The sequence below is a fragment of the Carassius auratus genome, unplaced genomic scaffold (genome assembly GCF_003368295.1).
Source record: "Carassius auratus strain Wakin unplaced genomic scaffold, ASM336829v1 scaf_tig00031052, whole genome shotgun sequence".
Lineage (NCBI taxonomy): Eukaryota > Metazoa > Chordata > Actinopteri > Cypriniformes > Cyprinidae > Carassius > Carassius auratus.
The window spans coordinates 13280-30218 of record NW_020525893.1 but is presented as its reverse complement, the minus strand read 5'-3'; the positions used below and the strand labels follow the sequence as shown (position 1 = coordinate 30218).

The 16939-nt window shown below is 35.5% G+C and overlaps 1 protein-coding gene across 1 annotated transcript; it reads left to right on the top strand.

Moving 5' to 3' along the window:
- The first annotated feature begins 273 nt into the window (after positions 1-273).
- LOC113080366 (uncharacterized) lies at positions 274-2978 on the top strand. The gene is made up of 5 exons (XM_026252531.1): positions 274-521; positions 1003-1125; positions 1521-1592; positions 1680-1853; positions 2772-2978. The coding sequence occupies exons 1-5, from the start codon at positions 489-491 to the stop codon at positions 2976-2978; spliced, it is 609 nt and encodes a 202-aa protein (XP_026108316.1). The 5' UTR covers positions 274-488.
- Positions 2979-16939: the final 13961 nt, after the last annotated feature.

Here is a 16939-nt window from a genome sequence, read left to right as displayed (position 1 = left end):
ATCTTGCATGCACGGTGTAAATGCAGCTAATCATTTCTGAATTCTGACTGGCATATGACTAACAAACCAAACAAGCTAAACAGGAAAAGGCTGCAGCCCACTCAAGCCCAATGATAAGTCCAGCCAGGGTTACAACCAAATATGGAAACAATAGCAGAGAAAACATAATAGCCTAGCCATACATTATGCTGTAAATGACTCTGCAACTGAGAGACAGACATTGCGTGTCCCACAGAAAGATGAGAAGTCAGATAAAGGGTGGAGGTGCATGACTTCATATTTTTTTATTTTTTTCCTTCAGGTAAGCCGCATTTAAGGAAGTTACCTAGTAATAAATCTGCATGCCATACCGGCATACCTAGTTCTCTCAAATAAACACATCCCTTTTCAGGTGTCTGCAAACCTCAGTCTGAGTCCGTTTACTATTTGACAAAGCTTGATGGGTGATCTGACATATGTTTTGATCTTATGAAGTCCAATGAAGAAAGATGGATTACAGAAAGACAGTGCATGTTCCTCAGGTAAGGATTTTTATTTTCTTAACTTATTTAGTGAACTACAATTGTTGAAATAGAACAGATAATCATTCAATTGTTTATTCAAATAAAATGGGCATCGAACCTCAAAAACACATTTTAAGTGCTGTAAATGAATGTAATACTGTGAATTTACAAAATAATAATAATAATTAGTGTTCTCGCGTTCATGAACAAATTTGTGCATTTGATTTCCCGCAATGACATTGTAAAATGTCTCTATAAAATGTCATAAAACAGTTCAAATTTACAAGAAGAGCAAACACGTGTCATGTAAACTGGTGTCCACAAATCTTTCTGAGATGAATAAGCATGAACAAAAAAAATTAAATGAAAAATAACTTCCTCATTTCAACTGTTTGTTGAGAGTGAATTCATTGTTGCCAAATAGTGTTGCATGGAGACTGCATGTGCTTGTCTTACGAATAATCACAGTCACTGACTAAAACTCTCATTGTTTCTACAGCTTAGCAACGAAATGCAGCTGAATGTCATGAACTGGGTGAAATCAGGCCAAATGAGTATCGATGAAGCTCTGATGCGGGCTAACAATGACATGTTACACAAGCAGAGGAACTTTGAGCCGGAGGTGCAGTATGGGATATGTTTAAAACTCCTGACATTCATGTTAAATGAAGATTTAAAGATCTTATCAACATTTTACAAATGTTTTCCCTTTGAGTTGTGTTTTATTAAATCAGAAAATATGTCAGCAATATGGCTGTGCAAGTCATTCAGAGGACATATTTTTTCTTAAGAACTTTAAAGTGGCTAGTATGTTTTGACAGTTTTTTTTTTTAAGGAAATGATTTGTTGCAGAACCAGTTTTCATAGGACAAGCCCTAATATATTATAATCGCCTCTGTATGGTGACTGTAATTAGTCCTACTTGAGTTTTGTAAAGTGACCTTTTGCAACGAGGAAGTATTATTAGTTATTTCTTGAATCCTTTGTTTAACATTATCATCGATATCTCTGTTGCAGGAAAAACAGTCACAGTACAACTTCAGTGTCCGCAAGTTCAACCGCTATATATGGCAGAAACGGGTGCTGCAGGTGTGTATTGACACGCTGAGCTGCTTGAATACATCTCTGTTCTCTAGAAACCACGTCTAACAAGTGCATCATTTTTTTTTGCTTCAGATTGATTTCAGCACAAGCTTTTTGTGCAGCATCGAGAAAGGCATTGTAAAACGGCAGCTCTGTTTTTCTGAGGTGAAAAACTGCCACGATGCACCAGGTACCAGGTTCTCCATTTCGTTTAGAGATCGGTCGGACTATGAGCTGGAAGCTGCGTCCTTAGAGGACAAGCAGCAGGTGAGAACATCACATGCTACGTGGATTGAATTTGAACTTTCTTTCAGATCATTAAAGGAATAGATCACCCAAAAATGCTAATTAACTTTAAACCCTCAGGCCAACCAAGGTGTAGATGCGTTTGTTTATTCAACTCTCTTTGGAGAAATTCTTGCTCACCAATGGATGCTTTGCAGTGAATGGGTGCCGTCGGAATGAGAGTCTAAACAGCTGATAAAAGCATCACAATAATCCACAGCACTCCAGTCCATCAGTTAATGTCAAACTCAGGATTTGAAACAAATCCTTTATTAAAACTGTTTTTCAACTTCAAACCATAGTTTCCAGCTAATATTGTCTCCAGTGAAAATTGTTATCTTGTCCGAATCAGGAGAGAAATATGCACAGATCATGCATGCACTGTTTACAAGTCAAAACGGATCTGAACAAAGATGTTAGTAGATCTTTGGATTTTTCCACTGGAGAAAGGAATATAATTGATCATGAATTTATATTTTGGCCAAAATCAATGGTTAAATCAATTTAAAACACCGTAATGATGGATGGACACAGTTTTTTTTTTTTGCTTCAAATAATGTTATCTGATGGACTGGAGGGGTGTGGATTACCTGAGGATTATAGTTTTGTTTTCATCAGCTGTTTGGACTCTCATTCTGACGGCACCCATTCACTGAAGAGCATCCATTGATGAGTAAGTGATTGAATGCTACATTCCTCCAAATCTGTTCCCATGAAGAAACTCATCTACATCCTGGATGGCCTGAGGGTGAGAACATTTTAGCAGAAATATTTATTTAAATACAAAGCAGATCTGCTGTGCTTTCTACTGTAAATCATTGTTATTATGAGTTTGCGTGCTCATTTGATGATTTAATCATAATTATTGATTTAATCAAACTGGGTTTCTGATGACTTCAGATCATGCAGCTGATAAATCAGATCATCTACAGTAATATATACAGCCCTCTGGTGAACGGGTCTGTGGAAACCCGTTCTTCACCCTTGCCTCCAACTCCAGACAACCTCAAAGAGGGTCAGATTTTACTGCAGAGAGGAGGACTGGCATCATTCAAATGGAAGAAGTATGAACATTTTGTAACTTTGTTTTCTCTCTGGTTCTTGTAAACAAGTGATTAGGAGTTGTTATACTAGTTAGACTGGAACATAGGTGACAAGCATCTTATTACTTCATCTTTAGGCCATGTTTGTTGTTATCATTGTAGTGGTGCTTACTCATTATGACTCATTATTTGACATAGTCAACACTGACAAGCTACTACTAAATATACTGTATAAACGTAATTTTCTGTAAAGCTGCTTTTTTTTTAACAATTTGTAACGTGAAAAGCGCTATACAAATAAACTTGAATTGAATTGAAAACAGGTAAAAAAAAATCAGATAGGCATACATCGGATCATAAATAGGAACCAGGAGCCGGATTCACTAAAATCTTATTTTGAAAGAAGTTAAGAAATTTACTTAAGATTAATTTGAAATTCATATGCATTTTCCTAAGTACAATCCTTGAAAAACTTTAAAGAAGTTCTCAAATATGTGCTTCAAAACATCTTTTTTTTTTTTTTTTTTTTTTTTTTTTAATTTAAAGTTTTAATATTTCTTAAATACAAAAAAAAAAAAAAACCAATGTACATTGATTTCTATATAGATTATTTTCAAGAATTTGAATTATTCTTAAAGGGGGGGTGAAATGCTCGTTTTCACTCAATATCCTGTTAATCTTGAGTACCTATAGAGTAGTACTGCATCCTTCCTAACTCCAAAAAGTCTTTATTTGTATTATATTTATAAGAGAAAGATAGTCTGTACCGATTTTTCCCGGAAAAACACGAGCGCCTAGAGGCGTGACATGTGGGCGGAGCTAAAGAATCACGAGCACCAGTAGGCTTTTGAGTTGAGAGCATGTGGAAGCTGTGACACAGATCCAGAGGCTGAAATTTAACAAGAGCAGCATCAGCAAAGGCGGTATGCTATGTGGTATGTACTGAAACTGTATATATTTGCTTAGCGGTTTTGGAAAATGACTAAGTTCCACTTTATGTCGTCTTTTTTTTTTTTTTTTTTTTTTTTTTAAGCTGTACATGTGGAAAGTGCAGTTTGATGACAACATGGTATGTTGTTTACTTGATGTGCTTACGGGCTGATAGCTAAGTTAACAACACAGAGATATTTGAAGCAATTTTACTCACCGCATGCGGTTCCAACACACGATCGTGACCCTTTTCCGTTGGGACTGCATTATCCTTAAGAAATAAACGATGTGCAATCCGAAATGCAGGGAACAAACAAAAACACTTGCACAACTCCGTTGATGCTCTGTAAAAATAAACTCCATCCACTGGTCCCTTAATGCTGTTTCTCTTTTGGTAGTCTGTGCAGGGTTGTCTTGTATGGAAGCATATGGGTAGCATTATTCAATTTGGGATGTAATATGCAAAATGACAATGCAATATGTAAAATGGCAATGCATTTCTGTATTTACATTTACATTTTCCAATACATTTGTGCAACGTTTGGTGCAAAATGAAAATGAAAATTAAATTACATAATTTTCATTTGCCATTTACTACACCAGTTTTAATATGTAAAATGAATATTAATTTTAACGCTTTATAAGTTGCAAAATTAAAATGAAAATGTATTACAGAAATGATTAGATATGTCTAACATGTTAAAGCAAAAACTGTGGCAAAAATATCATTTAAATGCTATTTTTCTTAATTGCATTAACACTCACAGTCAAGACACTTACGATTGCATTTTCATTCGGTGTCCCGCAATGAATGTAGCAAAAGTCAATGTGCATATTGAAAATGCATTCCGAGCCGATCACGTGTCCCCGCCCTCGCGCCACGTCAATCATTGTGTGAACAAGGCGGGGCTTACAGAAGGTCAGAGACTCAAGTCTCAAGAAGAGGATTCAATCAAGTGAGACAACATGGACAAGGCAGTTGGTCCGTGTATGTTTTGATCATTTCGGTTTATGACTTCAATATTTCATTCAGACTTGTGGGCGGAGCTGAAACGCTGCTTTCATCTGATTGGTCGAATCGGATCGGTTTTCATCTGACAGCCTTCAGCTGAAATGTCTGAAACTACACTCACTGTTAATTAGCATAATATTTGAATCAGATGTATCTGGGCACATAATTCGTGCTGCTGAGACCTGCAAATTATTTCTAGGTTTTAGTATTGTATGAATATTGTCCCACTGATAAAAACAGTGCAAATAGTTCTGTCCCTTTGGATAACAGTAAAGTGGAAATAAATATAGTTAAATTTATGAAATAAAATTAAATAGGATTTTTTGGGAAGGTAAGTCTGGCCAGTTATACAAGCAACACGAGTCGGACGAGTCTAAAGATATGAGCTGAATTGGGTGAAACATTAAAATTCTAGTCTGTGTCAATTACTCTCATAATAAATAAAAATAATAATGTTAACTGTATTTTTCGGTATAAGTTGCATCAGTCCAAAAATACGTCATGACGAGGAAAAAAAACATATATAAGTCGCACTGGACTATTTGTCACATTTATTCAAGACCAAGAGAAAACATTACCGTCTACAGCCGCGAGAGGGCGCTCTGGGGTAGGCTACAGGAGCACTGAGCAGCATAGAGCTAATTTTACTATTTTTATTTAGAAATGTAACTATATTCATTTTTACAATTATTTATTAATGTCACACACACACACACACACACACATACCTAGTGCCTTATGACTTAAAAGATGAGAGTGGTAAATGTTACAGACATGGAACTGTTCAGTCTATTATTGATTTTAATTTCCACTTCACTGTTATCCAAAGGGACAGAACTATTTGCACTGTATTTATCAGTGGGACAATATTCATACAATACTACAACCTAGAAATAATTTGCAGGTCTCAGCAGCACGAATTATGTGCTCAGCTTCATCTGATTGAAATATTATGCTAATTAACAGTGAGCGGTGGTTTCAGACATTACAGTGCTTCACTCGCACTGACTCTTATTCTGCCTGAAAGAATGACAAGACCGAGCTGAAGGCTGTCAGATGAAAACCGATCCGATTCGACCAATCAGATGAAAGCAGCGTTTCAGCTCCGCCCACAAGTCCGAATGAAATATTGAAGCCATAAACCGAAATGATCAAAACATACACGGACCAACTGTCTTGTCCATGTTGTCTCACTTGATTGAATCCTCTTCTTGAGACTTGAGTCTCTGACCTTCTGTAAGCCCCGCCTTGTTCACACAATGATTGACGTGGCGCGAGGGCGGGGACACGTGATCGGCTCGGAATGCATTTTCAATGTGCACATTGAATTTTGCTACATTCATTGCGGGACACCGAATGAAAATGCAATCGTAAGTGTCTTGACTGTGAGTGTTAATGCAATTAAGAAAAATAGCATTTAAATGATCATTTTGCCACAGTTTTTGCTTTAACATGTTAGACATATCTAATCATTTCTGTAATACATTTTCATTTTAATTTTGCAACTTATAAAGCGTTAAAATTAATATTCATTTTACATATTAAAACTGGTGTAGTAAATGGCAAATTAAAATTATGTAATTTAATTTTCATTTTCATTTTGCACCAAACGTTGCACAAATGTATTGGAAAATGTAAATGTAAATACAGAAATGCATTGCCATTTTACATATTGCATTGTCATTTTGCATATTACATCCCAAATTGAATAATGCTACCCATATGCTTCCATAGTCTTGCCCTGGCAACCAAAAACACACTTCTTTTGTGACATTTCGCGACGCTCTTGCTCTGATCAGTGAAGTCTGTTGTGCTCTAAGTGCCATAGACAGTAAGCTAAGTGCTCTGCTATACGGGAGCGCGCACTCTTCCAGCAGAAGTGCCTCAGGACCCATATAAGGAAATTCCGCTCCATCTAACGTCACACAGAGCCATACTCGAAAAAAACTTTCCGAAACTTGTGACAAACCGGAAGAGGTATTTTTGGAACAAACGTACTTCAAACGTACAACTTAATTTTTGAAACTTTGTCCATGTTTAGCATGGGAATCCAACTCTTTAACAGTGTAAAAAACTCAGTATGCATGAAATGGCATTTCACCCCCCCTTTAAGTCATAAGAACAATCTTAAGTGAAAAGATTAGAACATTCTTAAGTATTTTAAGGAATACAACATTTATTTTCTAAAGAAAGTCAATAGTAAAGAAAATATCAGTTAAGAAAATTTTTTATAAATCATATTGTTTCGTGAATCCAGCCACAGAATATCAGCAAACAACCTTGCAACCACACCAAACACCCCTTAGAAATACTGTGTGTATATATATATATATATATATATATATATATATATATATATATATATATATATATATATATATGGATCACGTGACACTGAAGACTGGAGTAATAATGCTGAAAATTCAGCTTTGCATCACTGGAATCAAAAACATTTTACAATATATTGAAATTGAAATAACATTGCACGTCTCTACTAGTTTTGCTGTACTTTAGGGTCCATTGACTGTTCTTCACTCTTAGATACGAGGCTCATCTTCAGACTGGTCAGCTGACCTTGCTCCCCATCACTCAACAGTCTGCCGGCGGTGATGCAGGCTCGTCCGTTTCCTCTGACGAGTTTGTCTGGAGTCTCTCGGACATTTACGCCAGTGTGGATGATGTCAGGTGTGCTGGGGGTGACGGGACAGCTCTTGTCATCCATCTTTCAGACGGTAATGTCAGGGTGGACGTCCCCTGCAATACCGACACCTTCACGCTCCGCAACGACAAGAATAACTTTGTGTGAGTCCAGTGTGCTTCCAGTGACCGATCTTGACCAGTCAGGAGGAGTAGATGATCGTGACACCAAAAGTTTCTCAATAACACTCTTTTGTTTCATGTCTTTTTTAGGTTCCGAATACCAAAGAGTGACCACATGACCCCAGAGGCCACAACAAATGAGCGAGATGCCTGGGTGAATGCGATCAAACAGCTGTGTGTGGACTGGAAACAAAAGTCAGAGCTTGAACACTTCTATGAAGCCCCTGAGAAACGTCTCACTGATGTTACAGAGACAGAGAGTAAGACAAAGAACAGCCACGTGCCGCTCGCACCTCCACCGGTGCCACGTTCAGTGAGACCACGCCTTCCCAGAACCTTCCCGAATGTTCCTGTAGCTTCTCCAGCAGCACCAGAGCCAGAAACTGCTTCCCTGGACGCATCAGAAGCAGAACCGAAGCCAACGCTTACAGCACAGAGCAGAGCTGTGCCCCAGCCTGACTGGACGCCCTCAGCAGTGGACATGTGCTTATCCCCGGCTCCGTTTGTTTCGCCCCCGTCGTTGCCTGTCCCATCAGCAGTGCCAGGTCCTGTCCCTCCTGCCCCCTTACCCCCTCCGCTGCCCACCAAATCCAAACAGCGATTGGATTCAGAGAGGACGAAAGCTTTTCACTGGGACCTGGTGGCTCAGGACAAGGTATCAGCTTCTGCCTTCTGTTTTAGATTTGGAAGGGCTCCAGACATGGCAGATTTTTGGTCAGACTAGTGTCATTTAGACACTATTGTAGATCTTATGGATATTTTTAATTACTTTTATATTTTCCATTTCATTTTAATTCTGAGTAGCCTTTTGGTATTTCTGTTTTTAAATATGTCTATATATATTTTTTTACATTTTTTTTTCAGTGTTATTTTAGTGTATTTGAAATACTACTATAGTTTTTATGAATAGTTTGAATGTATGAATATTTATATAAATATAATTTAATTTCAAACAAGTGTTAGTGAGATCCTACTACAGTTTATATTAATATTTTAAATTAGTTTTTATTTTTATATTTTTATTTTTAATTCTTAGTTTATAAGTTTTAGTAGCTTTTTTATTATATATATATATATATATATATATATATATATATATATATATATATATATATATATATATATATATATATATATATATATATATATACATAGCTTTAGTTAATATATATTTTCATCCAGTAAATTAAATAAAAATGAGAAATGTTGCTGAACTACCTGAAATAAAATATGTAGATTTACATTTTTTATATATATTATTTCATTCAACATATAATTTAATAATAATAGTGTTAGCTTTAGTTTTAGGCATAATAACCCTGGGTCAATCAAAATACCATTTAAGCCATTTTAGTATAAATGCATTTGTATAATATCAAAATTGCTAAATGAATTTTTGGTTAATTAATTAAGATTACGAATTATGCGCATGTATTTAAATAATTATCTTATGCCCACCAAGGCTGCCTTTATCTGATCAAAAATACAGTCATATTGGGTAATATTATTACAATAGCTCTTTTTTTTTCTTTTTTTTTATGGTTGTAATTTCAAAGTTTTGATTATAGTTAACTACAATAACCCTGTTTGACACAAAATTTGATTTAAAATGCAGAATGACCATTTGCATGTTTGGTGAAAGAAAGCCCCTGCATGGGGCTCATTTTTATTAAGTGTGTGTGATGATGTTGTTCTTTTATGAATTCACTATACAGAGTAATTCAACATTGCACATTGCAGTTGCAGCTTGGCTTTGTCTTCAGTGAAATTGTTTGCGCTAAATCTGTTTTTGCTGAAGATCACTTGCATTCAAGGCAATGTCTTGATATGAAATAATATCATACGAAATAATGGAGGTATCGACTGTTCCCTGCCTTCACAGATTGAGAAGTCAATGTGGTCTCGCAGGAACCCCAGGAAGATTGAAATTGACACGACACGCTTGTTTGAGCTGTTTGGAGTGAGAGAGACAGGCTGCATCAGCACATCAGACTCCATCAGTACGATGGAAATCATGTTGAATTCAAAGATCGCTCACAACTTCAGTAAGTAGCTGCATGTTTTTGATGTTTTGACCTTTCAGACCATTAGCAAATCTTTAAATGAAAACTTACCCTTAACATTTAGAAAATCACAATTTTTTAAAAAGGCTTGAGGATGACTAAATGATGGCAGACTTGAATTTTTAAGTGAACTATTCCTAAAGAAAGAGGATCATGGCCGTCTGTTGTTGCTTGAGGAGAACTGTCAGGCCGTGGCTCGTTATAAATGCTGTATTTGTTGTAGAAGTTGTTGAATCAGTCATGGTGGATGAGTTATTGATTTCTGTGGAAGGATAAGAGCTGACCATTACAACCTCTCATGGATTGACATTGAGTAACAATAGATCTCTGACAAAACAATTTACGGATAGTTTAGTCCTCAAAACTCTGCTTTTTTTGTTTCTTATGCTTATGTGCTTATTAGAGGTGTTGGCTAATGCCAATCTCACTGTTAGTGTTGATTACACTTTTCACAGCCCACTTTGTGCTTCAGACATGAATAATAGCTTAAAGCATGTGACTTATTGAAGAGAGGTGTGCTGTTACCTTTCTAAGCAGTAAGGTTTTTTACCTGGAAGATGATAAAACAGGCAGATGAGATAAATTCTAGATACATTTACAGATAAAGGTTTTTGTGTAATGTACAGTTCATTGATATATAAACATACACAGTGAGGCCAGAAGTCTGAGATCATGTTGAAAATCTGAATCAAAAGCTAATGTAAAGGGATAGATAGTGTAGTTCACCCCAAAATTTACTCACCTTCAGGTTATTTCTTTTATTTCATTAGTGTGCACTCCTTCGTACAGATCAGTGTTGTATTTGCTAAAACTAAAACTATAAATTTTTTTTATCAATTTTTTAAATAAAGCTGAAATCTGGAAGCCCATTTCTACCACTGAATAACAACAACAACAACAACAACAACAAAATAAAATAAATAATAATAATAATTGGTAGGCTAATAGCGTTTTTTTTTTATTTCTTCTTCACAATTGAGACTTATTTTCTTCAGATTTGTGAGATATAAACTCGCAATTGCCAAGGAAAAACAAAAATAATAATAAAATAAAAAAGGTGCATTTAACTTTTTTTGCTATTTTATTCAGTGACGGAAATGTGCTTCCGTACTGAAATGAATTAAAATAATAAAAAAAAAAAAAATAGAAATGTGCATTGGCAGCTAACTGAAATTAAAATAAGTTGAAGTACTACAGTTACAAAAAAAAAAAAAAAAAAAAAATCTAATAATAAATTAAAGCAAAATATATATATACAAAAACAAATAAATAGCCTAATAAAAATGACGAGCACAACAAAAATACTGAAACTTTAATGAAAGTCTAATGGCAAAACGGAATATATATATATATATATATATATATATATATATATATATATATATATATATATATATATATATATATATATAAAATATTAATGTGAAAAATCATTTAATAGCAAATAATACTAAATTAACACTAAAACAGAGGATTGAAATTCAAATTTTCACTTAGAGTATTTTTAATGCTGATAGTATAATTTTAATAATTTTATAAAATTGGAAAAATGAAGTCGTGTGACTTTTTGACTGTAGTTTATGAGGTGTTTAGTTTTCTTAAAAATAAACTTAAGCACTGACACAACAAATGCTCACATTGCTCAGGAACAGTTTACATATTGACAGAAAGATCTAAACCCGATGAATCTCCATCTAAACACAGAGAACACAACTCTGAAAGATACAACTAGGTGGCAGTGTTGCATTAAACTGGAAATTGCAACATAAAACAAGTTTACTACAATATTCCTCTGCCCTCCAAGTGATACTAAAGCATGCAATATGTTGATTCATCACACTGGGTTTCAATTGTTCTGTTGAAAATAACTCTTGGTGATGCTTGTTTCCCAGAGGCCAAGATTCAGTCGTGAATAAGAAGCACGTTGATGTTCTCTTAAGAGTATCAGAGGTTGCACAAAGCATCTGTGATTTTTGAGCACCTTGTTTATTTCTAAATGTTGTTTTGCTAGCTTTGAGATGCTTTCTTAATGGTATTCACTGATTAAAACAAAAATAGACAAAGATAAAACAGATTTGCAAATGGAAGTAGGTCCTTGTGATCTAGGGTGTAAAGTATACCTAGCAATGATATAAAACTTTTTGAGGACAAATTGAGAGTTGAAAAGGATTACCGTTACCTTGCACATGCAAAGTTCTGCACCAAAACAAGGCGTTTCCACAACTTTTACATTCTGTTTTCACCTGAGCTATTCTCAGAGAGGTAAACCAGGACCTCCTCTGCTCGGGAACAAAAGAGATTGGATTTCAAAAGCGACAAATCCCTGTAAATCTGAACGACGACAGCAACACCGGCAGCAAGCAAACGGCTGTGAGTTTCTCACGGAAGTTCCTCAATTAGGGAAGCAGTATGAAAAATGCATGCACCCTTACTAGCCTGTGTGTCAGCTATCTCTTCCCTTCTAAGTGTCCTCTTCCCCTGTCTCTGACAAGTTGCAGCGGTAGGCAATCAGGGCCCAGAGCAGCCCCCAGGCAATTTATCTCTCTGCCAGTCTAACACAGAGGGGCAAAGGGCTATGGAGCTCTGCAAAATGATAATGCCTCCTCAGATGAATATTGCATGTTGATCAGTAATAACTCAGCCAGAAAACTCCCCGACTGCATGGAAAAGGAAACAGACTCGTGGGGTGATTGAGCCTTGCATGAGATGTGAAGAATATCTGCATGATTTTCCAGTCAAATAGTTTCTTACCACATCAGTATTATGACATAGATTGTTTATGTATCTTTATGGGTTTTGCCGAAGCATTACACGACAAACCGGCGGTTAGAAATGCAATGCCTTAGCCGGATTCATTACCATGTAGTTTTATTCCAGAGACTGTAGCAGACATAACTTAAAGATGCTCTGTACACCACAGGATGCAGTGAAAATACAAATGGAGGAATTATGAGATGTGCATTTCACTCGTGTCCGGGTCTTATCATGAATCAGCTTTCCATCCATAAGTAACCGTTTCAGCTAAATTTACCACCCCCTCGTGTGAATAAATAAACAGAAAGATTACAAATCATCACTCAGTGAGGTTTATTCGAATATAGAGTATGTGATATTATCTTTGCTCCAAAACATAATTTAATAAACATATATATATAAAATTAGTTACTTTTGCTCACCAAGTCTGTATTTATTTGAGCAAAAATACAGTAAAAACAGTAATATTGTGAAATATTATTAGATTTGAATAGATTTGAATATACAGTATTGTTCAAAATAATAGCAGTACAATGTGACTAACCAGAATAATCAAGGTTTTTCGTATATTTTTTTATTGCTACGTGGCAAACAAGTTACCAGTAGGTTCAGTAGATTCTCAGAAAACAAATGAGACCCAGCATTCATGATATGCACGCTCTTAAGGCTGTGCAATTGGGCAATTAGTTGAATTAGTTGAAAGGGGTGTGTTCAAAAAAATAGCAGTGTGCCATTCCATCACTGAGGTCATCAATTTTGTGAAGAAACAGGTGTGAATCAGGTGGCCCCTATTTAAGGATGAAGCCAACACTTGTTGAACATGCATTTGAAAGCTGAGGAAAATGGGTCGTTCAAGACATTGTTCAGAAGAACAGCGTACTTTGATTAAAAAGTTGATTAGAGAGGGGAAAACCTATAAAGAGGTGCAAAAAATGATAGGCTGTTCAGCTAAAATGATCTCCAATGCCTTAAAATGGAGAGCAAAACCAGAGAGACGTGGAAGAAAACGGAAGACAACCATCAAAATGGATAGAAGAATAACCAGAATGGCAAAGGCTCAGCCAATGATCACCTCCAGGATGATCAAAGACAGTCTGGAGTTACCTGTAAGTACTGTGACAGTTAGAAGACGTCTGTGTGAAGCTAATCTATTTTCAAGAATCCCCCGCAAAGTCCCTCTGTTAAAAAAGAGGCATGTGCAGAAGAGGTTACAATTTGCCAAAGAACACATCAACTGGCCTAAAGAGAAATGGAGGAACATTTTGTGGACTGATGAGAGTAAAATTGTTCTTTTTGGGTCCAAGGGCCACAGGCAGTTTGTGAGACGACCCCCAAACTCTGAATTCAAGCCACAGTACACAGTGAAGACAGTGAAGCATGGAGGTGCAAGCATCATGATATGGGCATGTTTCTCCTACTATGGTGTTGGGCCTATTTATCGCATACCAGGGATCATGGATCAGTTTGCATATGTTAAAATACTTGAAGAGGTCATGTTGCCCTATGCTGAAGAGGACATGCCCTTGAAATGGTTGTTTCAACAAGACAATGACCCAAAACACACTAGTAAACGGGCAAAGTCTTGGTTCCAAACCAACAAAATTAATGTTATGGAGTGGCCAGCCCAATCTCCAGACCTTAATCCAATTGAGAACTTGTGGGGTGATATCAAAAATGCTGTTTCTGAAGCAAAACCAAGAAATGTGAATGAATTGTGGAATGTTGTTAAGGAATCATGGAGTGGAATAACAGCTGAGAGGTGCCACAAGTTGGTTGACTCCATGCCACACAGATGTCAAGCAGTTTTAAAAAACTGTGGTCATACAACTAAATATTAGTTTAGTGAATCACAGGATTGCTAAATCCCAGAAAAAAAAAAATGTTTGTACAAAATAGTTTTGAGTTTGTACAGTCAAAGGTAGACACTGCTATTTTTTTGAACACACCCCTTTCAACTAATTGCCCAATTGCACAGCCTTAAGAGCGTGCATATCATGAATGCTGGGTCTTGTTGGTTTTCTGACAATCTACTGAACCTACTGGTAACTTGTTTGCCACGTAGCAATAAAAAATATACTAAAAACCTTGATTATTCTGGTTAGTCACATTGTACTGCTATTATTTTGAACAATACTGTAGTTTAAAACTTAATTTATTTCAGCGATGCAAAAATCTGTATTTTCAGCATTATTTCTCCAGTCGTCAGAGACACACGATCCTTCAGAAATCATTATAATATGCTGATTTGATTTATTAGCATTATCAGTAGTGCTGTCAAATGATTAATCGCATCCAGAATTTGTTTAAATAATATATGCATGTGTGCTGTTTATATTTATTATGTATATATAAATACAAACACATGCATGCATGCATATATTTCAGATTTAAAAAAATTGTTTTTATATTAAATGTAATTATGTATAATATCAGTTATATGAATATAAATATAGACATGTAAGTACATGTAAATAGTTTCAGAATATATGTTGTATAAGTGTTTATTTCTATATATACATTATAAATATACACAGTATACGCACATATATTGTGCAAACAAAAACTTTTTGATTTTTAATTTTGGATGCGATTAATCTGATTACAGTTTTTCTCAGTCACTTTGGTGCATTTTTCAAAACAGAAATGAAATTTTCAAAACTACTTGTACAACCTCCACATCATCTAGTCATTAATACACATCATAAAACCAGTTTCTCATTCTTTTAAACAAGTTGCGATTGCTATTGTACATTCATGCAATTGATTACGCACATTTATCTGCGGTTTCCTACATTATCAGTTGCTAATGTCATGTTGCTCAAAATGTATTATACAGTTTTCTGTGCAATAGGCTTACCCCCCAAAACATCTAGTCTTTAGTTCATAGTAAGTCATTAAATGCAAAATGGTTAATCTAGTTGTCATAAACTGCCAAGCACACTTTTTATTTGTATTTTTACACACTATTATTAGATGTTTTGTCAATTTGGCATGAATTGTGCAAGTGAATCTTTACTAATGAAGAGAATGTAGATGATAAACCAATGATAAACCCTTTCTCTGAAATAGCTCAAAGGTTCATCTCATGAGTCTTCAGTAGGAAAGCTTATACTGTATAGACAAAGGACAACACAAGAGTTACAAATTCTGAAAATGGAATTATTTTCATCTTTGTTCCCATATTTCCTTTTCTATATCACAATGGCATTGTAAAAGTATTTTTTATTTTTTTATTTTTTTGGTCAGACCACTAGTAAAAGTGTAACTGGGTCTCTTTCAATCAACATCCCACAAACAGTAATGTGTAAATGTGTAGTTTTGAAATGGATATATGGCATACATAAGCATATGGCATACTGTTCAATACAGTAGTTTACATCAGAACATCCCTCCACTGTTAAATTGACAACATGACTAAGCAATTTGACTGTCTTATCCGTAAACTATGACACAAGGACTTGTCATTCTGATGGCACTGACATGTTCATTGACACAGATATTTATTTTTGAGAGATGAACTAAGGATTTTGAGCAAGCGACTGGCTTTTGCAGGTCATCCATTGTGTTTTGATATTTGTACGAGTTGTTTTGAGAAATGCACTTACTGTTTTGCAAATCTCAAGAATGATTAGAGAAATGTACCAAAGCGACTGAGAAAAACTAGTTTGACAGCATTAATTACCAGTGTTCAAAACAGTTGAGCTGTTTCATATTTTTGCGGGAATTGTGATACATTTTTATTTTCAGGATTCTTTGATGAATAGAAAGTTCAACAGAAGAGCATTTCTTTAAAATAGAAATGTTTTGTAACATTATAAAAGTCTTTCCTGTCACTCTTGATTAATTTAACCCATCCGTGCTGAATAAAAGTATTAAAAGTGTAGGCAGTATACAGTGTTAGGTAGCTGGCAGCTCACTAGGGTTTGGAACAGATCCATTATGTCCATTATGACTACTTATTATGATTCTTGATATACTTCAGAAAGTGTATGTCTTTATAATATGACAAACTCAAAGACTAATCTTCTGCCAGACACTTTGGAGGACTCTGTTGAGACTTTTAACACAATCTTCCAGCCATCATTAGAAGCAGGGCTTTTATCCGGAGAAAAGTTTTATTGTTGCTCTTCCATGTCTCTGTAGATTTAAGGTGAGATCTCTGACTTTTAATTGCAGAATTTGGTGTCTTTTAAAATCTCGGCACACATGTAAAATACTATACTACTGATTCGACCTTTGCTCTTTAAAGCTGCAGTAGGTAACTTTTGTAAAAATATATTTTTTACATATTTGTTAAACCTGTCATTATGTCCTGACAGTAGAATATGAGACAGATAATCTGTGTATAAATCAAGCTTCTCTGGCTCCTCCCAGTGTCCTATTGCCATTTGCAGAAACTCCATCGCTCCCGTTAAGAAACAACCAATCAGAGCTGCGGTCTGTAAC